We start from the raw sequence: 26,759 nt of genomic DNA, 5'->3' as shown, positions 1-26,759 counted from the left end.
GGCTAGGTTGTTTAAGGCCTTGTAAGTGAGGCAGATAGTTTTGAGGTAAATTTTTTGCTGTATGGAGAGCCATTTACACGCTTTGCTAGTTGTGGAGATGTGCTCACGCCTTGGGATGTTGAGTGCTGCGCGCAGAGCATTGTTTCGGAGAACCTGGAGTTTGTTAGTAACGGACTGGTTGGCTCCTAGGTGCAGGCTGTTGCAGTAGTCTAGTTTGGATTGAATGAGTGCTCTGGCCAGAGTGAGGCAGCTCTCGGGGGATAGGAAGGGTCTGCTAGCCCTAATTAGCTTACCCGTATAAGCAGTGGCCGAGGCAGTTGAGTTGATTTGTTTGGAGAGGTTGGTGTTGGCATCAAAGTGGAAGCCTAAGGTTTTCACACTTTTAGCGAGGGGGATGGTGTTACAGTCTATGATAATGTTCTTGTAACTGGGACTGAGTTTAGACAGGTTATAGGAGAGCCGACCAGCAGAAGTTCCGTCTTCTCATCATTCAGGCAGAGGCCTTGGGTGGCAATCCATGCCTGAATGATGGAGAAGATTTCGTTGATCCGGGTGACGTCCGCATTGTAGTTGCCTGTGATGGTGAGGAGGATCTGGGCGTCATCTGCATAGTTGGTGTAGGTGACACCCAGACGGTCCAGTTTATCGAATAGTGGCTTCGTAAATATATTACAGGGTGGGGGAGACACAGGAGCCTTGTGGGACTCCGCAAGTGATGGGGATCGGGTCAGCAGCTGCTGTTGTGGAGAAGACTCGCATGGTTCTGTTCGCCCGGAAGGATTGTATCCATGAGGAGGCAGAGGAGGAGAAGTGAGCTACGGTAGATAGGTGGTTGCATAGGATTTCGTGGTCGACTAAATCAAAGGCCACTGAAAGGTCTAAGAGAAGTAGGATTACTGCATTGCCTTTGTCTTTGATTTCATCAATCTGGCTTTTGAGGTCAACCGGAGCGGTTTCTGTTCCAGGTTGATGTCTGAAGCCAGATTGACGTATTTTATTTTTACAAAAGAGATCCTGTGCCTCACTCGGGTTTAAATTAAGAACAGAAATTCACCAGCTATTCCGTAAGATCCATTTGAAACAATTTTTCCATGAAAATACTTATGACAAAGAGCCAAATAACAGTGGCTTGAAGAACTCTGAGTTATTGCCCTCCAAGACACCAGAAGCGCAAGTCTTTGAGAAAAGAGTTTTGGCCGAATTAAAACTATTGGAACAAAACAATACCACCACACATCATTTTCAAAATGTAACACGTGCAGAACGTATAGCCCTAAAAAGCTTGAAGGATAACAACGAGATAGTAGTGCGAAAAGCAGATAAAGGCGGTGCTATTGTACCGTTAGATCGCGGAGCCTATATTCTAGAATGCGAACGACAACTGGAAGATCAGACATTCTATAAGAAAATTCAAGAGGATCCTACACCTCGATTGAAGTCTTTGATCGAAGAAAGAAGAAAAAAAATCAATAAGGCTCGATAGAGGGTGGATATGTAAACAAGAACATGAATTTTTACTGGCATAGAAACCGACCATACCCCAGTTCTACATTCTACCTAAAATTCATAAATCATTATCCAACCCTCCTGGACGCCCAATTGTGTCCGGTTTAGGTTCACTTCTAGAACCTTTGTCTAAATTTGCAGACGCTTATCTAAAACCTTTTGTGCAAGAAATGTATTCCTATATCCAGGATACTACAGAGGTGATTACAATGATCGAGAATTACCCATTCGACAATCAAACACAATTGTTAGTAAGTCTCGACATTGTGTCACTATACACATGTATTCCTCAAGACTTAACCCTAGAGGTACTCGAAGAGGTACTTCTAACCAAAAGAACAGAAGGCGAGTGTCCTAACAGCTTTATCCTATGGTGTGCTTCGATGGCCTTGAAAGAAAACTTTTTTTAGTTTTAACCAAGAACTGTTCCATCAAATTCACGGGACAGCGATGGGGTCTGTTTGTTGAATACTTTGAGAATAAAGTCATTTATGACCTCTCCAACCCATTCCCCCCCGAGCCCCCTCCATCTACAGATCTGGCGTAGGATCATTGATGACATTTTAGTAATTTGGGACGGGAGTGCTCCAGAACTAGAAGCCTTCTTTAACTGGCTCAATAAACAGAATACATTTTTGAAATTTACAGTGACAAGCAGTGCTAATGAGATCAACTTTCTTGATCTAACTATTTGGGCTAATACAGTTGATAACACCTTAAAGGTAAAACCTTACCATAAAGCAACAGACCGTAACACTCTGCTCCAGTTTGACCGTTGTCATCCAAGACACACAAGAGAAAATCTCCCTGTAGGATAATTTTTTAGATTAAAGCGTAACAGCTCGGACATCAGTACATTTGAAAACGAAGCAGCAGTCCTAGGTGCCAAATTAACAGCAAGAGGTTACCCCAAAAAAATTGTGAAAGCAGCCTGGAAATGGGCTAGGAATAATAACAGAGAAGCTCTCTTGGAATACAGGATAAAGGCGAAAACTGAAGAGCAAATAGTTTGCGAGTACCTTTAACCCATTGTCCAACAAGGTTAATGCCATTATTAAGCGTAACTGGCATGTACTAAGCGGAGGCGAATTCCCTCTGCAACGCCCACTATGTGCGTTTAAAAGAGGTCCAAATATCAAAGATCTCGTCACCAGTAATGACATCTCTGCCAAGCACTCCCAAAAAACGCTCACCGAAACCTGGGGCATGACCAAACCCACAGGCCATACTCCCTGTGGCACATGCAGTTGTTGTGCAGTACTAAACGGACCAAAGAGGTAGATTTAGGTCTGAAGAGACCATGGCTACAACTCCAATTCACAAATTGTAACTCACAAATGGTCATTTATGTCATTTGATGTCCGTGTCAGAAAATCTATATCGGGATGACCGAAAGAAAAGTAAAAGAGGATCATAGAACATAAAAGTTGCATACACAACACAACAGCTCCAATGGTAGGTCATTTTTTGGCTATGGATCACACACCTGAGTCTTTCACGTGGAGTGTACTCCTACAGTTGAATTCCAAAGACCCAACATCAGCGAATACGAAAAAAAAACATATCAACCAAGAACAAAGACTAATCTATCTTTGCAATTCAGTCGACACTGGTCTTAACGAATTGATTGACTGGAAGTCTTTATGAGTAAGGTCAAGTATAGGTCTTTAACACTGGCCGAGTGTCAAACCAATACATATATACAACTTTTTTTTGTCCATGCATTTCCAACTTATATCCATACCTGAACATATATTTAAGATGCAATATGAGATAGATCGATGCCACTAGTAGAATTTTTGGTCAAATATATAATTTGAGTGTCCAGGCAGTCTTACCTACGAATAATAACAAAAAAGCTCCACACCACTTTATTCACCAGAACACAGTAAGTTCGTAGACTTACAATGTATTTCATATATTTACTGTGAAAATCCCAGCATTATGCAATTTAGATGCGAACCCTATTTTTGTTCGCCATTTTTCGCCATACGATCAGGACGTATTTTTTGAGTTCTTTGATGGAGACGGCGAAAGCACAACAAGCACACTAGTTTGCACGTACTAGTGTTTATGCCCCGAGTTCGTCATGTGAGCTCCACTTCCCACTTCCGGTAAAGATAGGCTTTGCTCCGCGGGACGACAGAGCGAATTAGTAGACCAGTTCCGACGGCGAACACGAAGCAATCAAGCACGCCGGACTCAGCAGAACGGACAACTAGCTGAAAGGTAAGTTCCCGTCCGTTAAATACATCCATGTACAGTCATTTTTTTTAAAAAAAAACTGAAGGTTAAACTCGCAGATGAGCACTTTCCACGTTCACTCGCTTTGGACGTTTGTTTGTAGTATTAGTTCCCACCCGCCCCTATGTTAGCATTGCTGTTATCAAGGACAGCTGTAAGGATCTGCGATGTCCGTGGTTGGTGTGAAACAAATGCACCCAGTCAGTGCAAGCATAGTGCCATAAGGACCACAGCCAACGATTGTTAGAGGTCACCCACGCAGACCACAAATGACATGTTCCAATGTGATTGCCGTGGGTACAATAGCAGCACCTTGAATGCATTAAATAATGACAAGTTACACCTGAAAGGGTTGATGTAGACACGCTTGCTTAAGTTAGAAATAGTGTTCATCTTGCACCATTCTATTTTTTCCAACAGCTTCAATAATAAAAAAAAGCCTGCTACCAGAACCACGTAGCAGAGATTAACCAAAAGTGGAGACTCCATGGATCACGACCATAGAGATTGGTAGGAGAATTCGACCAAGGCGGGATCCCTTCCCACGTGCAACTAGGTATGCATTTAAGTTGCTATCACAACCAGCAAACATTTACTCGCACCGGGTTTACCCAAACCAACGAGACCTGTGGATCCTTAGACAGAATATTAATTATATATTTTTTTTGATACTCACAACGTATACAAGTCATCAATCAGATAGGCTTGGAGGCACTTCAACTGCCCATGTGTGCACTTTTATCCACTGGGGTCTGGGAGCAGAGGGTAGTGTTCCATTCTGTAACGTTTAGGTATTGATCCTACAGACTCGGTTCCACTAAAATCACCTTTATGAAAATTAAATAGCACTCTTGTTCCAAGAAAACGAGCACTCTGACCCCATTGACGACCAGATTTTGAGGTTAAGATCGACACGGCTGTTGGTGTACCTCGGTAACCCTATGGATAACTGTAGTTTAGGAGTCGCAATGAGATTTGTATCTTGCTCTAGAGCCACAGTGCACCCCGTCCAGATATAACGCTGACCTGTTATTTCCTCTTTTTCCCCTTTTAGGGAACCAGCGCCTTAATCAAAAGCAGCGCGCCCTCCACCTTTTACTATTGTAAAAGTTTGCAGTGTGGTAAGCCTCACCGAGTTAATTATAAACTTAGGTTGAGCCTTTTGCTCTACTTTGTTCCGAGCTTAACACAACCCACTTTAAATGTTGTTCTTTTCTCTTCCCCCCCCCCCCCCCATCTAGTCCCCCTTCCATTTCCTTAAGGTTATAGTAATTTATAACAAGACGGAAACCCTTGAGGGCTGCAACTTATGGCCAAACCAAGTTTCTCGATAAGGAATCGACATTACACAAATGTGTTCAACGTGGTACTGTTTGTCTCTTTGAAGCAATACACCTGAAGAATTTCCCTGTACAAGATTTAGGGAAAGAAACATGTCGGGTCAATGATACCGTGTGACCGAGACACGGGTTACAATAGAGCATTGATAGCTTGTACTTTTTATTAAAAATGTACTGAGTAATCCTAACTTAATAAGGATTAAGTACTAGGCAGCTAAATGTCACACGTATAGAGCTTTACTAGTATCGTTGATAGCGAATTGATTGTAGATTTCTTAATGTGATTTTATGCAAATGTACTTTTTTGCCTAATTGTGTGTGCATTGTGGAATTGTGAGAGTGCCAATACTTAGGTGGTGGATGTTTGTGTTGAACTTGGTGGTATCAGTTTATGATTAAGTTTATCACTTGCTTTTCCTTTTTTCCTCTTTCCGATTTATGTCAATATTTGGTGTGTAGTTTATGTTGATAACGTATGCGATATAACAATTTTCTACAAATTTTTTAAAAAAAGGTTCACATTGCAACCCCATTCAGGTTGTATATGGTTTTTAAAGAATAGAATGTAATATGGTATAATTAAAATAAATGCATATATATATTTTCAATTTCCTATGGTCCAGAACTCTGTTTTGGTTTGAACTGTGAAGTTGCACACCCTCCAGGGGCTATTGTGAGTATTTCTCTCACTTAGAAAAGAGGGAAGAAAGTGAGGCACAGGATCGCTTTTGTAAAAATATTTGAGTGTGCGTGGGGTATGGTCCTGGCCTCAACCCCAAAAAAACCCTAGTCCTCTTTCAGTTATTAGGCCAGATTGACGTATACCTAGCAGTTGGTTAGATTCTAGGTACTTATGAATCTGGATGTAGGCGACTCTGTCCAGGATTTTTAACAGGACAGTGGTGATGGGTCTATAATTATTTGGGATGGCTGGGTCTAGGGATTGTTTTCTTAGGAGAGGGAGCACCCAAGATTCTTTTAGGTTGTTGGGGACAGAATTGTTAACAAATGAAAGGTTGATTATCTTGGTGATAAAATGGGAGAGGTCTCTGGCAGCGTCTTATTATTTGGGCAGGGCAGCTGTCCCCTTTGCAATTAGAAGGTTTTAGGGAAGTGATGATTTTTGAACTTCTAACTATGTTGACTTTGATAGGTGTTGGTGAACTTAAGCTTGGGTTAGTAGTTTTGTTGCTGAAGAGTTGTTGGCGTTTTGTCCTCAATTTTGGTTTGGAGCCCTGTGATTTTATTGTTGAGGGCATTCTGGATGCTGGTGCACCAGGGTTTATCTTTTGAGCAGTTGTCTGGAGGGGGATTGGGGTTTTCTAGCTCCTTTAGAATGTTAAATAATTCTTTGGTGGAAGAGCCCGCCTGGTCTCTCCTGACATTATAGGCATCTTTTTTGGTGAGAATTATCTCACTTTCTTGACATTGGATTTGTTTTCAGGTAATGGGTTGGTTTTCCATAGTAGTTTTAGTTTGGTTTTCTTTTTCCCAGAGTGGCTGCAAAGGAGAAATATTTGTATTTTATAGAGTTGGCAGGGACCGGCTAATCAAAAACAAAGAGGTGATGGCTGGAAGGTTTAGACTGAATCTTGACCACTGGCATTGCTCGGGGCAACCCTCCAGACCATCGTTCTTCGCCTGCCAAGCCATTACAGAAGGGGAAAGACCATATGCAAATCAGGCTTGGCCCCACCCCAAAAGGGGAAGTCCAGCCCGAACTGCTAGGTCACATCCCTTCTGCACGAGACCACAAGCATCCCCAAACATGTTTCACCCTTGTTGGGGATCATCAGTGAGGAGTAGCTTGGGTCTCTAGGCCCAGCAGGCACGGGACCCACGTCTGGGCATACCCGTCCCACTCGGGGTGACAAAGCAAAAACAAAGAGGTGATGGCTGGAAGGTTTAGACTGAATCTTGACCACTGGCATTGCTCGGGGCAACCCTCCAGACCATCGTTCTTCGCCTGCCAAGCCATTACAGAAGGGGAAAGACCATATGCAAATCAGGCTTGGCCCCACCCCAAAAGGGGAAGTCCAGCCCGAACTGCTAGGTCACATCCCTTCTGCACGAGACCACAAGCATCCCCAAACATGTTTCACCCTTGTTGGGGATCATCAGTGAGGAGTAGCTTGGGTCTCTAGGCCCAGCAGGCACGGGACCCACGTCTGGGCATACCCGTCCCACTCGGGGTGACAAAGCAAAAACAAAGAGGTGATGGCTGGAAGGTTTAGACTGAATCTTGACCACTGGCATTGCTCGGGGCAACCCTCCAGACCATCGTTTTTCGCCTGCCAAGCCATTACAGAAGGGGAAAGACCATATGCAAATCAGGCTTGGTCCTACCCCAAAAGGGGCAGTCCAGCCCGAACTGCTAGGTCACATCCCTTCTGCACGAGACCACAAGCATCCCCAGACATGTTTCAGCCTTTTTGGGCGTCATCAGTGAGGAGTAGCTTGGGTCTCTAGGCCCGGCAGACTCGGGACCCACGTCTGGGCATACCCGTCCCACTCGGGGTGACTTTAGCAAAACAGAAAGGTGATGGCTGGAAGGTTTTGAATTAATCATAACCACGGGCAAAGCTCTGGGCAACCCTCCAGACCATCGTTTTTCAGCCTGCCAAGCCATTACAGAAGGGGAAAAACCATATGCAAATCAGGCTTGGTCCTACCCCAAAAGGGGCAGTCCAGCCCGAACTGCCCAGAATGGTTTTTCCCCTTCTGTAATGGCTTGGCAGGCTGAAAAACGATGGTCTGGAGGGTTGCCCAGAGCTTTGCCCGTGGTTATGATTAATTCAAAACCTTCCAGCCATCACCTTTCTGTTTTGCTAAAGTCACCCCGAGTGGGACGGGTATGCCCAGACGTGGGTCCCGAGTCTGCCGGGCCTAGAGACCCAAGCTACTCCTCACTGATGACGCCCAAAAAGGCTGAAACATGTCTGGGGATGCTTGTGGTCTCGTGCAGAAGGGATGTGACCTAGCAGTTCGGGCTGGACTGCCCCTTTTGGGGTAGGACCAAGCCTGATTTGCATATGGTTTTTCCCCTTCTGTAATGGCTTGGCAGGCTGAAAAACGATGGTCTGGAGGGTTGCCCAGAGCTTTGCCCGTGGTTATGATTAATTCAAAACCTTCCAGCCATCACCTTTCTGTTTTGCTAAAGTCACCCCGAGTGGGACGGGTATGCCCAGACGTGGGTCCCGAGTCTGCCGGGCCTAGAGACCCAAGCTACTCCTCACTGATGACGCCCAAAAAGGCTGAAACATGTCTGGGGATGCTTGTGGTCTCGTGCAGAAGGGATGTGACCTAGCAGTTCGGGCTGGACTGCCCCTTTTGGGGTAGGACCAAGCCTGATTTGCATATAGTTTTTCCCCTTCTGTAATGGCTTGGCAGGCTGAAAAACGATGGTCTGGAGGGTTGCCCAGAGCTTTGCCCGTGGTTATGATTAATTCAAAACCTTCCAGCCATCACCTTTCTGTTTTGCTAAAGGGACCGGCTAATAACACCAAAATACAAACCGGGCTAGGATACAATGGGATATTGTCATTTATGGGCTGTGAAAATATTTGAAATCCTGTCTATTATAAGCAGCTTATTCCACAATTGTGTGCCGGTTGGATTTTTGTCATCAAGTATGCAGTAATTTTCCGAGGGTTTAAAAACGGCAAAAGGAGTTTTATCGTACTGATGGGGAATACAGCTATTAAGGTTACCACTTGAGGACACATTGCTGCCAGAAGTTCCATTACCAATAATAGGAAGGATTTCTCTTACTGAACCCAAGAACCAACAATAAAAACTCTTGCGCTTGGCAAACAGTATGGACCCAAAGAATTCTTCAAGGGACTTTAATAATAATTCTTTGTGATATAGTTCAGTCAGGAACTTTACAAAATCGATATACTAACAATCAAACAATCACCACAATTTCTTTAAAACATGAAGCACATATATACACACACACACACACACACACACACACACACACACACACACACACACCATCTGTCTTGCTGACCAGTGGTAACAAGAAGCTCCTGGTCATCAATCACTCTGAGTAAATAGGAACCGCTACTAGGGGGAACAAAGAGCTAGTACAATACGAGTACTAATTTCCACCAGGAGCAAACTTTTGTCAGTGTGCAATATTTGCACTTGTCAATAGCCATTAGCTAGCGATATTGAACACTTGGTGAGGAAAACATGGTGTGCCATGTGTATGTACAGAATTTATGTGGCAAGTAACTTTGATGGCCGACTTACAGCCTGCAACTTGAACCCCCCCCTGATTTTTTCCATTATTTATGGCCTATTCCACTTGGACATATTCCCAAGCATCCACAGTTAATGTCACAAAGAATTCATGATAGGGCATCAGTTGGCCTGAAAAGTCAAAAGTAGCTCCAGGTAGTCGTTGATGTCAAACTAACTAGGCTCTTCTAGAACACCAGGAAAAGTTTAAAAAGAAAAACAGCAATTTAAACCCTGCATATGGCAGACACACTTTAAATAGGAAATAAAAAGGTGTACTATATATGTAAATTTCTTGCATTTTGGAAGTCTACCAGCAGCTTGTCACTACTACCTGCACATAAGAGGACATCAGAAAATCTTCACCGACATAAAAGATCTTTATCACCATGACAAGAGCTGCAAAAGGCCCACACTGAAGTAATCAGCATTTACATATGAAATTGTTAAGAGCCATTAAGCGCCCTTGTATAGCCAGGAAGAGCCTGATTAGCTGGACGCGAACAGCTAGCAGAAGCTGCTTTTGGCTACCCAAGCCAACTATGGGCACATAACTATACTTCTATGATATTTCACTGTGTGTACCTGGGAATGTGTAGAAAAGGCTATGTTCGAAAATGTTCAGAAGACATTTCCTGATTGGTATTATGTACTGGGCACAAAGTGCAGCACAGTGGCAGTAAATACCAACAGACATCAGTACAGAAACGGATGCATTTGTAATAACAAAACGGGATATAGAAGCAAAATAGAAAAAGTGACAGAAAGGAAATGTATTGGGCCTAACACAATTAATGAGAAAGGAAAAGTGGAAGAAATGAACAGCAACCTGGGAAGAGAACCAAAAGAAACAGTCTGCAGTACAGCAAAAAATAGAGGGTTTGTGACATGCCGATTTGGGTATATGGCAGTTTGATTAAAAAGCAAGTTCAGTGGTATCTCACACCGGAGAGAGACTTGCTACTTGCTGGCGGGGCTGTGGCGTAGTGGGCTCCCTGCTTCGCATGGTCTGGGTATGTCCCAAGGTTTGTATTTACTGCAAGGGGGTGCTAGCCAGAATAAAAGATCACAGGGTTGGCCCTTCCCGTGGACCCACGTGTGGCGATTCTGGGGGATACGGGAGAGGGGGGCTGTTATCCTTGAACTAAAATGGTGCCGGTGTGCAATGCATTCTGGGATTGCTCAGAGCCATGATGGATATTTACTTCATGCCGCAGTGAAAAGCTGCACACATTTTGCTGAGTGTTAGATTCATGGTGCTGAGAAAAACATGCTTTCCAAACCTGGTATGCGGTCAAGGACATTTCTGCTTGGAAAGCTAACTTTGTTATGGTTTGGTACTGTTCTCCACGGAGCGCATTCTTAGAGAAGGGAGGCGCGCTGGCAACCGACGGCTGCTCCAACTGCGCAAGTGCAATTTCCAGAAGGTTCGAGAATTGACTCCCCTTTGTGGAGTGTGCATATATGCGGAAACCCGGAGGTGGTCAGGTGAGACTTCAGCCGGCGAAGAACGCTTACGTCCAGCACTCCTGTGAGCTGTGGTGCTCTCGGCCTGGCTGTTCCAGGGGTCTTCCAGCCGCTTCTGGGCGAGATGAGGAATCCTGTTACGCTCACGGTGATGTATTTCCTTTTGAATTCTTTGTTTCTTTTGTGATTTATGTCCATATTATTTCTGTGAGTTATTTCTATGTTATTATTGGTTGATTGTAAGCTTTGAATAAATAGCCGTATAAGAGCTCATTATCTTCTAAGAGTGTGTGGTTGTGCGCTATTGCGTCCGTCTGCGTTCACAGTATTTGCTCTGTAATTGCATTGGTGATTTATGTTTTTCCGTGCACTCTGGGGAGAGCAATACATTTTTGGCGTCACGAACAGGATACTTGTGATGAGTTGTTCCGAATATTCAAGAATCTGTTGGAACGTAGATAGGATTCCGTTGTCTTGCAAGTGAAGTTTTTGAGTAGTGAAGTTTTTTTCTTTTGTCAGTGTGTTAGTGCCTGTGGGAGTGATTGCAGCGTGGAGAGAAATATATAGATATAACGAGGTTTTGTTTTGTTTGCGATAATGAATAGTTTGTTCAGGAAGAAGAGCGTTACCGCTGGCGGTGACTGTTCTCATGTTATTCCAGGCTGGACTAAGAGTCCATATGATAAATTGGCCCAGGCGTGGGCATGTGGTGCAGGTCTAAGTGAAACGTGGGATCAAGGATTGGGAGATGCCAATCCGGCTGATGTAATGGCATGCTTGCAACAAGTCCTAGCAGAACGTGGCAAAGAATGTGCGGCATTAGGTAGGCGAGGTTGGGTTCTTTTGCATGCTTATTGGAAAATACATTAAATGAAAAATGAGGTTTTGCGATTAGAAAGAGCTAGCTGCAGAACAGCAGACTGCGTTAATGCAGCAGATTCAAATGAAACTGTTTAAAGATAAGGCTGACACATCAGGCGGTGGCCAAGAGGGCAGCAGTCAGAGTAGCCCGGTATAAGTATAGGAAAAGACGGGGAGGGGTCAACAAAAGAAAGGTGGCAACTGTAATCGCTACCACTGGTGTGGACTGGAATCCGGATAAGTGGGATGGTGATATTTTTGATTCAACCAGTCTAGAAAGTAGTTCCGAAAATGAGTTTGACTCCCAAAAAGGAAGTGAAACATAAAACAGTGGCGGCTAAGCCAGTTAGAAGACGGCGAGCCGGACTCCACCCGCAGAATCCTGCTGGCGGAATGGTGGATTTAACCACGCTGGAGGATTACACACAACAGGAGGTTGGGGAAATTATTACCCGTTTGAGGCAAAAATCAGGGGAAGTTTTATTGACATGGATGGTGAGATTACTCGATGGGGGGGTGCTGCAGGGTTGTTGGTAGATTCTACGGATTCACCGTGTTTTTTACCACTGTCAATTGACACAAATGTACAGGAGGTCTTGAGGGCAGGACCGCCCCGTGATGCAAATGGTCAAGATACTCAGGTGTCTTTGTTGCACCTTGTAGACCAAGCATGTAACCGTAAATACCCCATTACCACAGATTGGCCCAGTGAAGAAACAAAGTGGTATACGTTGAGAGAAAATTCAAAAAGTCAGGGAGCATGCTATGAAAGAGGCTATTCACATAGATGCTCCTGATAACCTGGGAGCCGTGCCGCTCTCAGTTTCAACTCGAAACATGGTGATCAGAACTGCGCCACCCGCATACAAAAGTGTCATTATGATTTTGCTCGTAGTTATGTCAGGCAAAGCTACTGATGAGGTAGCAGATGCCATTCGGCAACTTGCAGATTTAGGGGAGTGGGATAAGAGCGATAACAAGCCATGGGAGAGAGAGGGGCGTAGTGAGAGAAGAACCGAAGGCAGGCAGCAAGATAGACTCCCGAGTGTCCCGAAAAGACATGTTTGCTTTGTTAAAAGATGATGTGCCACACGAAGAAATTGATGGCATTGAAACCAGAGTAATGTATGAATTATACAAAAAAAAGAGGACTTGCAGCTAAAGAGCGCTATAAATAGGTTAAGAAACAGGTAGTCACCACGCCACAGGGGGGACACCTCACCTCTGCTCCCCCTGTGGAAAAACAGGATGAAGGGTCTATGGGGACACCTTCCATGTACCAGCCAACATCCGCTGATTTGAGAAAGGTGGTGAGTGCGATGTTAGAGGCGGAGTCGAGTCACACTCATTCGAAGTTTGACTAGGGCTCCGGCAGCATCTGCCCGCATAAAAGTGGATAGGCGGCCTCATGTTGATGTTTTTTTGGGGGCCAGGAAATAAACAAGGGGTGCGAGCATGGATAGACACTGGGACGGAGGCCTCTTTGATTCATGGTAATCCAACACGATTTAAAGGCAAACAGTTTACTATTACAGGTCTAGCGGGAAAGGAGACCCCCGCCTTACAAACGAAAGTGGAGATGAAAATAGGCAATTTAAATAGGCAGAAATACCAAGTGTTGACTGTCCCGATACCTGAATATATAATTGGCTTTGACATTTTGGAAGGGTTAACCTTGGGACTTGGCGGTAAAACATACCAGTTTGGGGTGAGTGCATTGATCTGTACACCCGTTACAGTAGGCTAATTGAAGATGCCCCCAGTGAAAGTGCCAGTGGCAACCAAGCGGGTAGCAATGAAACAATACCGCATCCCTGGGGGGCACAAGGAAATTTCAGACACCATCAAAGAGTACGTGGAGGCAGGTGTATTACGCCCTATTACCACCGCATGGAACAATCCTCTCTGGCCTATTAAAAAGGGAGATGGGTCGTGGAGGATGACGGTGGATTACAGGGAGTTGAATAAACACACTCCTCCCTTAGTGCCCACAGTCGCAGATGCCATTACCTTGATTGAGAATGTCCAAAAGTTTGAGGGGACCTGGTATGCAGTGATCGATTTAGCCAATGCATTTTTCTCTGTGCCAATTGCTGAAGAGTGTCAAGAGCAGTTTGCATTTTCGTGGAGTGGACGTCAGTACACTTCACGAGGCTACCTATGGGGTACATACACAGCCCGACTATCTGTCACTGGCTGGTGGCAGAGCACTTAGACAAGATACTGTGTAAACCTGACATACAAATCTGTCATTACATTGATGATATTTTGATTCAGGGCAAGGATGAACACAGTGTGCAAAGCCAGTTAGATGTCATTATGGAAGGATTGAAAAAGGAAGGGTGGGAGATTAATCCGAGTAAAATTCAAGGTCCAGCTGAAACAGTGATATTCCTAGGGATTCAGTGGCATCGAGAAATGGTGCCAAAAGACCGACAGAAAATACTTGAATTCACCACTCCAATCAACAAAAAGCAAGCTCAGCAGTTTATAGGGCTGTTTGGGTTTTGGAGACAGCACATTCCCCATTTAGGGCAGATATTGGCCCCCCTCTACAAGGTGACACGAAAGAAAAAGGAGTTTCAGTGGGGAGGCAGGAGCAGCAGAAAGCCTTTGATATGGCGAAAGACACCATGCAGCAGGTGCTTGATTTATGGCCCTTGAAGGAAGGCGAAGTGGAATTAAATGTGTCTGTACAAGACAATTATGCTAACTGGAGTGTGTGGCAGAAACAAGACAGGAAACGTGTGCCATTGGGGTTTTGGTGTTGAAGTTGTCCAACGCTGGTAACGCATATACTCCGTTTGAGAAGCAACTGCTGGCGTGTTATTGGGCCCTTGTTCATACCGAGCAGATGACGGTAGGCCATGATGTATTCATGAGACCAGAAATACCAATCATGCAACGGGTACTGAGCTCTCCTAAAATGCATAGAATAGGACAAGAAGCCAGCATAATTAAATGGAAATGGTATATTCAAGACAGAGCCAAATCAGGAAAGGGTGGAGTGGCAAAATTACACGAGCAAGTAGCCAACATACCGCCCCCAGATTACATACCACCGGAAGTGCCTGAAAAACGTGAGTCTCCCGTGAAATGGGCAGTACCATACAGCGATTTGACCGTGGAGCAAACAGAGCATGCTTGTTTCACGGATGGTTCAGCTCGATATGTGGGAACTGAGCGGTACTGGAAAGCAGTGTCGTACAATCCCAAAACAAAAACGATGTTGACAACGACAGGGAAAAGGAAAAGCAGTCAGTTTGCCGAGCTTTACGCAGTTTACCAAGCATTGAAACAAGAGACCCCTGGTCAATGTTATGTGTACACAGACTCATGGCCAGTGGCGAATGGATTGGCAGTGTGGTTGCCAACTTGGCAAAAGAATGGGTGGAAGATTGATTCAAAAGAGTTGTGGGGAAAAGAACTGTGGCAAGATATTGCAGAAATGTTATTACAAAGTGAAGTCACGGTATATCATGTGGACACGCATTGTGCCACAGACTCATTAGAACGTTGGTTTAATTCTGTTGCAGACGAGCACACCAAGATTTCATCTGTGGATGCAGAGGCTCGGGAAGACGATTTGGAGGGTTTGGCCAAATGGGCCCATCAGAAATGTGGGCACCTTGGAGAAAAGGCTACCATCAGGTGCGCACAAGCTCGAGGAATCAGTCTTCCTTTAGAGGTAGTGAAAACGATCATTTTGCAATGTCCAGTGTGCCAACACCAACTGCATAGACCTAGCCCTCAAATTGTTCGAGGCACATTGAGAAGAGGAAAATTACCAGGTCAAATTTGGCAGATTGATTATATTGGTTCCATGCCAATCAGTAGAGGTTGTCAGTATGCATGCACTATTGTGGATACATATGCAAGATATTTGATGGTTTTGCCGTGCAAACGTGCAACACAACTGAACACCATCAGGTTGTTAGATCAGATCATACTACATTATGGAGTGCCTTTGCAGATTCAAAGTGACAATGGGTCACATTTCAAAAAGTCAAATTAATCCAGGAGTTTTGGCAGGAAAAGAGCATTCAGTGGCTGTACCACGTGCCCTATTACCCAGCTGCTTCAGGGTTAATTGAACAAATTAATAGGTTATTGAAAGAACAGTTGCGCAAATCTGGAGATTGCGGGTGCCACGCAAATGCACCAGTGTAAATAATATTATGTCTTGTAATCATACAGTGATAGCTGCCAGTCATTTGAATCATGTGAAACTTCCAACAGGATGGCTCTTTTCAGGTGGTAATATCACATACTTATATTCCAGCTAACATTTCCGGAGGTCCATGTGCTTTAACTCGATTAGGACTAATGAGGTTTCCTTTACACCCAGCGATAACTCAAGGTAAAAGATCAACTTTCGAATCTTTGGATCTATCTCCAGATTGTGATTCACATGTACACTTATCAGAAGCTAAGGTTCTAGCATTAACCCTTTCATTGGTGGAAGTTTGGGGTTTAGCTGCTGGAGGTTACAAATCTTTGATGAAATTAGCATGTTTAGTAGTCAAAAGCCTTAATTATACTTCTCAGGCATTAGAAGGATTACTCCTTGATAGTCAAGTTATTAGAAAAGCAACTGTAGAACAGAGCTGCTGTTGATTATCGATTGCTAAAGCATAATTTAGGGTGTAATGCATTTGAAGGTATATGTTTCAATTTAAGTGACCATTCACGATCTTTTGAAAGTCATATTCGAGGTTTGAGGGATCTCATTTCTCAAGTGTCTCAAGATCGTACTGGGAATTGGTGGGATTGGTTATTTTCATGGATTCCTGATATTGGGGGTACACTACGTTACGCTTTTGCTTGCATTTTTATTATATATCAGCTATCATAATAGCTTGTTGTTGTTTTATTCAATGTATTCCCAATTTAGTTTTAATGTTTCATAGGTTTCAGAGAGCGGCTCCTTTGCCACCGGGCTATGGAAGGTAAATATCCAAGGGTGGAATTGTTATGCTTGAACTAAAATGGCGCTGGTGCGCATTGCATTCTGGGAGCGCTCGGAGCCATGATGGATATTTACTTCTTGCCGCAGTGAAAAGCTGCACACATTTTGCTTAGTGTTAGATTCATGGTGCTGAGAAAAACATGCTTTCCAAACCTGGTATGCGGTCAAGGACATTTCTGCTGGGAAAGCTAACTTTGTTATGGTTTGGTACTGTTCTCCGCGGAGCGTGTTTTTAGAGAAGGGAGGCACTCTGCTCCTGGAGGGTAGCGCTCGATTGACCCAGCTGGCAACCGACGGCTGCTCATCAACTGCGCAAGTGCAATTTCCAGAAGGTTCGAGAATTGACTCCCCTTTGTGGAGTGTGTATATATATGCGGAAACCCGCAGGTGGTCAGGTGAGACTTCGGCCGGAGGACGACGCTTACGTCCGGCACTCCTGTGAGCTGCTGTGCTCTCGGCCTGGCTGTTCGCGGGGTCTTCAAGCCGCTTCTGGGCGAGATGAGGAATCCTGTTACGCTCACGGTGATGTATTTCCTTTTGAATTCTTTGTTTCTTTTGTGATTTATGTCCATATTATTTCTGTGAGTTATTTCTATGTTATTATTGGTTGCTCTGGGGAGAGCAATACAGGGGTGTTCCCCCTTACCGGTCCATTTGGTGACTTAAATCGGTCATCTCCTACTGGCAGCAAAGTTGGTTATCGCCCGAACTTCCCGAGGGCCCGGTGGCTCAGATGTGGTGGGTGAGAGGCGTTGGGTCACATGTTGTGGGCGAGAGTCTGGGACATATTGGTGGCAGACAAAAATCATGGCACTGTGCGAGGGGAGTTACTAAAAGGTATGTTTCAGTGTGGGCCCCATTCATTGACTTTGTCGAGAGATACCCCCACAATATTGGCTAAGCCCCCAATGTTGCAACAATTTTCTCCTCTGTGATCCCGCCTGTCACCGGAGGGAGGGAGGGAGCGGCTGGAGCCAGGAGTCGTGGGGGTTGACAACCGGACTAATCCATGCCTGTACTGTATTGAAGTCTAGCAAGCCTGACGATCCAAGGGCCGTTCCCCCAAAATTGGTCACACTGTACTGTATCTGAAGTTAAGTTTGTTTCTGTACTCCCAACATGTTAACGTAAATAAAAACTGCTTGAAAACAAAACAAAAAAAACGTTCAACCATCTTTCAGGCACTTCCAAGCGTTTATTCTGGCATGTGCATTGCTCAAAGTTAAATTACTATAAAAAGAAGCACCCCCCACCCCCAAATCTCTGCATCGCTTTAAATAATCTACTTTTTTTGTCATCCATAAAAAGTACCTGGTCCAGAGAACTCAATCTCGACAATTTAAAAGCTTTTGGGTTAAAAAGCGTAATTCCTGGTCAGAGGAAAATCCTAACACTGAGAGCTACTTCCAGGTCACGCCCCATCAATTCCAATCGACCCCTGCAAAATAAGCTACACAATATGTGCACACATCTTATTAAATATGGCCGCATTAGGTCTAAATTCTAATCCTAGCTTCCCTACTTGACCAAGATGAGGGATTTGAAACAAATCAATTGATCACCATCTCTTTTGCTTCGTTATATACTAAACAAGAAAATGCACATAAATAAGTTTAACACCAAGACAACATGCTTTATTAAATCGACACATATGGGCCTAAAAAGGAGAGGCGTGGTTAAGTGGCTCAACTGCAGCATTTGGAACCAAGAAATTGATTCTAATCCTGGCTTCCTCTCTTGACCAAATAGTGTAAACTTTATGAGGCACATCACTTTAGCTCCCAGTACTCAATTGTCCTTACCCGACAAAAGCACGAGTGCACAAAACCAAACTGAACAATACAATGTGCTACAATAAATGCTAACTATTGGAGAGGAAAAAAAACAGGTAGGCTAGTAGTGAAGCTGCCAACCTTAGGACAAGACCCAGGTTCTAATTCATGCTTGTAGAAGAGATACAGGAATGGTGCTAAATCGATGCTCTGCAAACCGCTGCTCTATAGATGTTCAGCCTGACTTGCACGATCCCTTACCACGAACTATCCTGGCTCTGGGGATTCAAAGGCTGCAGATTTATGCAATAAAACACACTTTATAATCCAGAGTTCCAAACACTGTGGTTGCAATCATGAGCATCGTTTCAGCGTAGCAATTGATATACCAGTGTTGTTGCTTGCTACCAATGTGAACTGTTATGCAGCAGGCAGATTTAACCAAGGCGGACGTTTACCTGTTAACAGTATGCCATTGGCTTTTGATAGTTTAACCACGGGGTGCTGGTCACCATCATTTACATGTTGAAGTCTCAAATCGCAGTTGCAAATCAAATTATGTCCCATCCCTTGAAGTCGTTGAATTGGCAAGTGTTGTGTGATGTCTCTTCTGCGACACATGTGAATTTGGCTAACGCACAGCATTCATTCCAGTTCACGTAACTGCCCAAAATTGCAAGACCTTTGGAAGCGTTATAATCTCCAAATTTGAGAAGAAATAGGTCATCAGTATGAAGCACCACACGAAAAAAAAAGAAAAAGCAGCGAGATAGAAGTGTGAGGAGGATATGCAGTGAAGTGTCAGAAAAATCTGGCTCCTAAAGTGGGTTTCCTTTCTTGACCCAAGTTTTTATCTTGGGCAGATTACTATCTTCCGGCGCTTCCGTTTGCTTCTCTGGCAAATGTTCTTACCAAGTAAAATCCAAATGCCTTTAGTACTGGTTAATGGGTAAAGTAACCTCTCCTCCTTGAAAATATCAGGTTGGGATAACGTGTCTCTCTTGTCCCGGGAGGATAGCTCAGCGGCAACGTGAGCACCTTGGAAGGAAGACGACACGAAGCAACACAGGTTCGATCCCCGGGTCCGCGCTTAGAAACCTCTGGGTGTTTAAGCGCGTTATAAATACGCAACTAAGACAAAAAAAAAAAAACAACCAATTACACATCCAAAAAAACAAACAAATCCTGTAACAGCGCCTCGATGCCTGTGGGCTGTATGAGCGCTTTAAAAATGTAAATTAAATAAATAAAATCTCTCATCCGTCAACATCTTGGATCAGGAGAAGGACATGGAGAGTGAGCCCAGTCATTCAAACGGATGCTTGCCCTGATTTCATTTGTTCAAAGCCATGTGAAGTGCGATTTTCCTGATGACATTCCCGCATTCCAGTAGCTTTCAACAAACGAGCCCCACAATATGTGACATTTCTCTTGGTCCTGGTTTCCAAGAGTAGACATATGCAACGGCCTGCCTCCGATACTCCCATGCAAAGCTGCTTAACTTTATTTCAGGCACCCCATCATACGGCATTTGCTTTAAATTTCACATAAACAACCACCATCTAAATTGGATATAAAATTCTAAATTCTCTAATTATGTAGAATTAGATTTGCTAGGGTTAAAAAGATTTTTTTTCTTTTCAAACATACAAGTAACCAGTTAGAATTATTCTTAGGAACATGAAAGTGAAATATAGCATGTACTCCCTCACAAACCATTCAATTACATGGTGTATTTAACAGCAGTGGAAATGTGTATTGATTTAAGAGTAAGAAAAGGATCAATGGCATTCAAAATACGGGTATGAATACATTCAGAAGAAAACCACAAATAGTACGATTTGAAAACAAAAAGCTCCAAAGCTACTGTGACCTATACGTTTCGAAGTAAAATGACAATGTATCCCCACCCTCTAACAAAATCTACAGAAAATGTCCAAAAATGCATTCTCTGTATCCATCAGCCTGTAGATTTGAGCATGTCTAGCCTCACAGCACAGTACACCCCTTTACTGCGCACAACAAAAATGAACAAGTGTCCATATATTTATTTATAAAACTTGAAAAGCAGAAACCCACCAAAGTACCCTCAGACCGGACCCCAAAATAACATTAGAGATCAAAGATCACAAAAAGTAAAGAGTACTTAAGGCCTTAAAAGGGAAGGCGATTTTCAATATTCTTGATGTGCTGAGGAAGGGAGGCCCAAAGGATGAACAATACCAGATCTCTAGCTTGTGCCCTGTGGTGCTGCGGAACTTGCGTTCCGTTATTCAGTATTTATAAAAGACTAAAAGAGGTTGAACAGAGGAGTTTGGGTGGACGGTAGAGATTACATTTCGTTTAATCTGAAATGGGCACCATTGATGAAGGTCAGTTGGTGGCCAAGGGGATTTAAAACATTTATTTTGTCCACAAGAAGCTAGAGAACATACTTGGAGTAGCCTGAGCATACCTTGTGCCCTTCACGTACCTAAATTAAACGAGTGCCCTTCACGTATGTGCATGCTTGTAAGGCACCAGTGGACCTGGGGAGCCAAATGTAGCTCACAGTAGATGTTGGTTTAAAGCTAACCAGGCTCCCGGAGCCTAAAAGCAGGAGCTAAATTGCTCCCAGCACTTTTAAACTCTGTGAGCCATTCTGTTACGAATGTAATTTTATTAAGTTAGAGTGAATTATATCTAGCTCATAACTTACAGAACCGAATATTACTGGACACAAGTGCATCATGTCTCCTCTTCACCTCCCATACCACGTACCCCATTGTTCTCCCGAAGCATACTTCAATACATGTCCAACTCTTGGTGCAGACATTCCTCTTAGCTAGCTTGGCAAATTCTGTGCTCTCCCAGAAGATATAATTGTTTCTTACAAACGAATCTGGTGAAAGCCTCCACAATACTAGGGCCTGCTTGAGCACCTCACAAATCCATAAAGCAACCACTCACATTCTAAACACATCCAGCACTAGGCTTTGTCGGTTCCAGATATTGCCATCTCAAAACTTTAAAACCCCATCCCGGTTTTGGGGAAAGGGAGAGTAACCAATTACACAATCCAAGCTCTACTGTAGAAAATGGTTAAAATCTTCACAATCTGCAAAAAATATATAACAAATAGGTATTATATTAGGCTCAGAATGTTGCTGTATAGCTCAAGCAACATCTCTACCACTGCGGAATGGGGCTGGATGGCCCCGAAACCCGCAACCTTTAAGACAGCAGCCACACGCATTAATGCTTGTGCCACTGAGAGTGGTTGGAAAACGAACACACAGCAAGTAATGGTTAAATCTTCACAATCAGCTAAAAATATAAACCAAATAGGCATTATATTAAATGGATAAAACTGGGTGACTGTACAGTAGAAGTGTTTTGAATTCTGATTCAAATTAAGTATTTAGGTAACTTAATCAGACAGCTGCACATCAGTGAAAAGCAGAGATTTTAACCGCTGAATCTCTTAACATACAAATGAATTAGGTACACTTTCCAGGTATTTGCGATATATAACAGAAATGTAATCATTATTAAAGATTTATTGTGTTGGGTCTGGATGAGCAACTTATCTTTAATGAATTATTTTTGGAGGAGTTCCATAAGAAAGTTAATTTGTCATACACACCATTAACTACTGGTGATCGCCAATTAATATGTACACTATTAACTAATATGGTGTTAAAGCTGACAGTAACAATAACTTGACTAAATCAGATTTTTATATATTTTTTCCTTTTATTTTATTTTAAATTTGCTGCTGCTCTTCAACCTCTTCTGAATCAATTTGATTTTTCCAAACTAGAATGGTAATGTCAATGTATGATTGATTATACTGATATTTTATGACTAAGTTGAAACATCGCTCATTATCAAATGAGCTGAACTATGTTATTAGACTGAAGAGTAATGCCTTGAAAAAGACTGCTGGTCGAAAAATGTGGTCGGCAAGATTTAACAGTCAAGCATATAAGAAATCTTTAATAATGATTACATATCTTTTACTAATTATTGAAATTTGCAAGGATAAGCACAAATTTCATAGGAATTATATTACACTCAGAATTTCATAGCATCACATAAGCCACATCTCTATTACTGGGGGATGGAGCAGGATGGCATCCAACCCACATTCATGAACGATTGTGCCACAGAGAATGGTTGGCAAAGGCCTACATAGCAAAGAATAGCCTACATAAAGCATTTTAGTAGCAATCCGAGCAAAAGCTCCTTTGTCATGAACATGCATACATTCACACTCAAAAAGTACAAACTGCACAATGTACAGCTAGGCGCGGTGCTTGAAATACTGTTGAATAAATGGAGGTGGGGGTGGTCTTACTTTTATATTTGCAGCCGGACCATTTTTTTTTATTTTGAAAACCTGGCCATCGTACAAAGAGGCCCAATGGCAATTCAGGCTTTTAAAAAGTCTTCTCTTGATTCACAAATCAATGTTAAGGTACCACTGAATCTATTATCCCCTATCCAACTCTACGAGCCTTCTTGTAATCTCTGCTCTGCCTCCTCAACTGCCCTTGTGGCTCCTCGCCCTCCCTGTGCCTCTCCCTTCCGCTCCTTCTCTCTTCTTGCTACACATACATAGAATTCGCTCTCTTCTTGCTTCACTTGCATAGAATTCTCTTCCCTGGGACATCCGAGAAACCGCCCACACAGATTTGTTCAAAACCAAACTAAAAGCCTACCTCCTTAATAATTTAGCATGTATGTAGCGCTACAAACCCTCAGGCATCTGAGCGCTGCTTATTATTACCCACGGTGTGTGGTGCTCATTTATCGACCTCGGAAGGATGAAAGGCTGAAGTTGGCCCTGCCGGGATTCGAACCTGCATCAGCAGGCTCTGCACCTTTGTCAAAGCGAGAGTTCCACTCACTGTGCTATGTGCTTGCCTCAGATTCCCCCCCCCCCCCCCCATCTGCCCGCTAGCGAACACGTTTCCCTTGCGGCTAACCTGCATCTTTACGCAACTTCCTCTGCCTCCACGCTAGCACTTCATCCATCACGGTCACATCCCAATCGCAGCTGGCTGTACTGCCTACCTGCATTTCCAATGTTCATGGTCCCGAATCCATGTATGTTTACTTATGTATTGTCTCTGGTGACTGTTCCATTTACGCCCCTCCACAACCTGATCAGAACGTCCCTCAAACTCACCCCATTGTAAGAAGCTCACTGCTTCCGTCAAATCTGATTTCTTATCTACTGTATGTTCTTTTGAGATCAAAGGAGCATTGTTCCTCCTGTATATAAACAAATAAAATACAAAACAAATAATAAAATAAAGGTTCGGGAAGCTTTACAATGATTGTGTAAAAAGGAGCCCAATGGAAGTCATGCCGATTACCATAGCGTACACAGAACCAATAAATAATTACACCAATAAGTGAAGAATTCACATTCAATTAATTGCTCGGACTAACAGCCTGGATCGTGGCAATGAAACACACATTAGTGATGGTAACTGATTCCCATGCAGGTAATCTGTGGCCCTAACATTTGAATATAAACACCTGAACCACAATCCTGCAAAGGGAAAGAAAAAAACGGTTCACAATATAATACCGTTCGATCAACGGAATTAAAGATCTGCTTTTCTTTAGTTATATTTACTTTTTAAACAAAACACGGTCGTTGTTCATCGGTTCTGCCATCTCGGTGTTGACCTGCTGGTGTGCTATACCATATGCCTCTGCAAACAACGCCATTAGATTTTTGAAAACACCCTCCTCCTACAGTGAGAGACAGCGAGCTAACGACATGGTCAAATCGAATAGTAAGTACCAAGTGCAGTCCAGAGCTACTAAGAGCCCCCAGGAAAAGCCAATCAAGAAGGAACGGAGACAGGCCACGTCTGCTGCGGGGGGGGGGGTTGTTTTTGTAAACGTGAACAGTAATCTGCAAGGAGACAAAACGGCGTGAACCGCACAGCACATGATCAGGCTTGTGAATGGGGCCGATCCCTGACAGCTGGCCCACTGACACAAGGGGCAGGGTACAGGAGAGAGAGAGAGCTCTTCAATGGTAGGATGCTGGACAGACCATGGCATGTTGTGTGTTTGAATGAGACAACCCGGAAGCCTTGTTAAGTCGTCCTGACAGATGCAGACTGTGTCCAACTTTCGCGTCCTGTCTTTAGGACGGAGCAGTCCCAAACCAGCCAAAGAAACAGGGATGTCCATGGAAGCAGACAGCGGTAATTCCCTGCCCCGATTGTATGTGTATATATATCTCTAAGGGCTTTCCAAGAAGGGATACACCAAGAATCACGGCCTTGCTGCAGGCAGAGCTTTCACTACTGACGTACGGTGGATCCCAGTCCTGAAAAATCAATCCGAACGATGATCCCGACCTTGTTGTAGCCCCCGGGAGTTTACAGTCCTTAGACAGTGGGGACCCGGGCCCAGTTGCAAGTTCTGGTCTTCCCCGACACCGGTAGTGCCGGTGCACTGCCTCAGCTGAGAACACCCCGACACCAGAGTTCCCAGCCCTGCTGCTGCAGGCCCTAGCGCCGACAGCACAGGAATAAAGGAGACCCCAGGCGTGGAGGTTCATTCACGGTAAGGGTGTTCTAAGGTGGGGGGCTCCTATAACCCCTGCGAAGGCCTACATTGGCTGCCTGGATGTGTAAAGTACAGCTGCGCCGGGCCACAGGGAGGTAGATTTGACTGCCACACACTGGGAAAAAGAACCTGTGATGCGAGACTGACTACGGTCCACCTCGGCACGGGTGGTTGCTGCTCCCAGACAACCTACACTCTTCCCCGGGCCTCGACAACCCGTTCCCCGCCCCCTACGGAGGCAGAGACAAAAGCCTCAGCTGCCGAAACCCCATCCCGCGGGAGGCCCCCAGTGTCATTCACAGGGCCCCAAGCCATTGGCCCTTTCCGGGCTATTACGCGCTCATCACCGCGACCACGGGGGGGTAGCACAGTGTAGTATTTCCCGAGAAAAAGGTGCAAAAACTCACCGCATGAAGCTCCCGTTCTCGCAGATTCAAGATGGCTGAGCGCGGAGCAGGGAGGATGCTGGGTGTACAACCTCTCCCCTTTGACCCCGGCTGGCGGTGACCTCTTCTGGGGTGGCGGGTGTCTACGGCTCCGGTGGTGCCTCTAGGCGAGCGTCTGGAGGTGGAGGCGGCTTGCGTGTGAGGTGGATGCTGCGAGGAGTACGGCCCGTAGTTGCGTGGGGAGGAGGAGGAGGCGAAGGAGGAGGAGGAGGGCGCAGCTCAGCCCGGAACTGATCCCCCGGGAGTGAGAACCCGCCCGCCTCACTACCCGGCCGCCAACACAGAGCCAGTCTTCTCTCAAAGGTTGCAAGTCGCGGCTATGAGCCTTAATCAGGCTCGTGCCAATACACGCTAGTGCACAAGCTGATACTTGAACCTACAAATAACCCATTACCCATGCACCCCTCCCGCCCCCCATGGTAGTATAACAATGATTGATGCATGTGTGGATTAGTAGTAGGGCTTTATATTCGGGAGTTTAGTGGATTGCTGATAAAGCCTTATATTGAAGGATATTGGTAAGTATATGTGTGAGCAAGTGGTAGTGTTATTTTTATTGAATGTTTCGACCAAACATTTATTGAAGGGTGGTGGTATTACTGCTCATTGGAGGAATTTGGTAGCATTGTTTAGCTGCATAGTGAGAACTGTTGGGAATGCTGAAGATTTTGTGAGATTGATGGTGCTGAATGTAGTGGGGTTGGAGGTGTATTTTAAGGGTGTTGTAACAAAAAACATCTAATTAGGAGGATTTTTTTATTGTATATATCTGTAATGCAACCGTAGCTTTTAATACACGCTATACATTACCATGCTAATAAGTAATTTTTCAATCTCATACTCACTAACAGTAGAATAAATCAGTACATCATCGCCCACCATGACATTATACCACATGTTCAATTTCTCTGTCTCATTTAAGTAGGGTGCACGATGCCTGGTGTAATGCTTCATATGTAAATCCGTAGTGCCTGCACTGTGCATAGTCTTCAATGTCTGTTACCTGCAGGGATTTTGTTCCACACCCCAACAACTTCCAGGGTAGGCAAGCAGTTGAATTTAAATCTAATAAAGTCTCCCCTAATTGTATTGTTCAGATACTCTTTTACATATAATGGTGTGGACCCTCAAGAGGGAGCATGTGGTATATACTGTAGGGAAATACTTCAAATACTTTTCCCTATTTTGAATTTCAACAAGGGTAGCTCCAAATTTCATCATCCACATTTTAGCAAAGGTTTGAATTTTAGCTAGGGCCAGGGGTGTGAGACACGCGTGTTATGCTCAAGCTGTGCCGAGTAGATGTCAGTATTATAACGCATAAAGC

The 26,759-nt window shown here is 44.2% G+C and overlaps 1 protein-coding gene across 9 annotated transcripts in view; it reads right to left on the bottom strand.

Moving 5' to 3' along the window:
- The window catches only part of CNOT2 (CCR4-NOT transcription complex subunit 2), a 1,422,938-nt gene extending 1,397,141 nt beyond the window's left edge, over positions 1-25,797 (bottom strand). For 3 of the 9 annotated variants that reach the window (XM_069628237.1, XM_069628243.1, XM_069628241.1), the window contains exon 1: positions 25,394-25,797. In XM_069628237.1, coding sequence (XP_069484338.1) covers positions 25,394-25,398 — 5 coding nt within the window. In that variant the 5' untranslated portion in view covers positions 25,399-25,797. The remainder of the gene's footprint in view (positions 1-25,393) is intronic. The other 6 variants (XM_069628239.1, XM_069628238.1, XM_069628242.1 and 3 more) reach the window with 4 other exon arrangements.
- Between the last annotated feature and the right edge of the window lie 962 nt (positions 25,798-26,759).

The sequence above is a fragment of the Ambystoma mexicanum genome, chromosome 12 (assembly GCF_040938575.1).
Source record: "Ambystoma mexicanum isolate Mex_15411 chromosome 12, UKY_AmexF1_1, whole genome shotgun sequence".
In the NCBI taxonomy this organism is placed as follows: domain Eukaryota; kingdom Metazoa; phylum Chordata; class Amphibia; order Caudata; family Ambystomatidae; genus Ambystoma; species Ambystoma mexicanum.
Note: the sequence above shows the minus strand (reverse complement) of the source record. Positions and strands in the feature narration are given on the sequence as shown.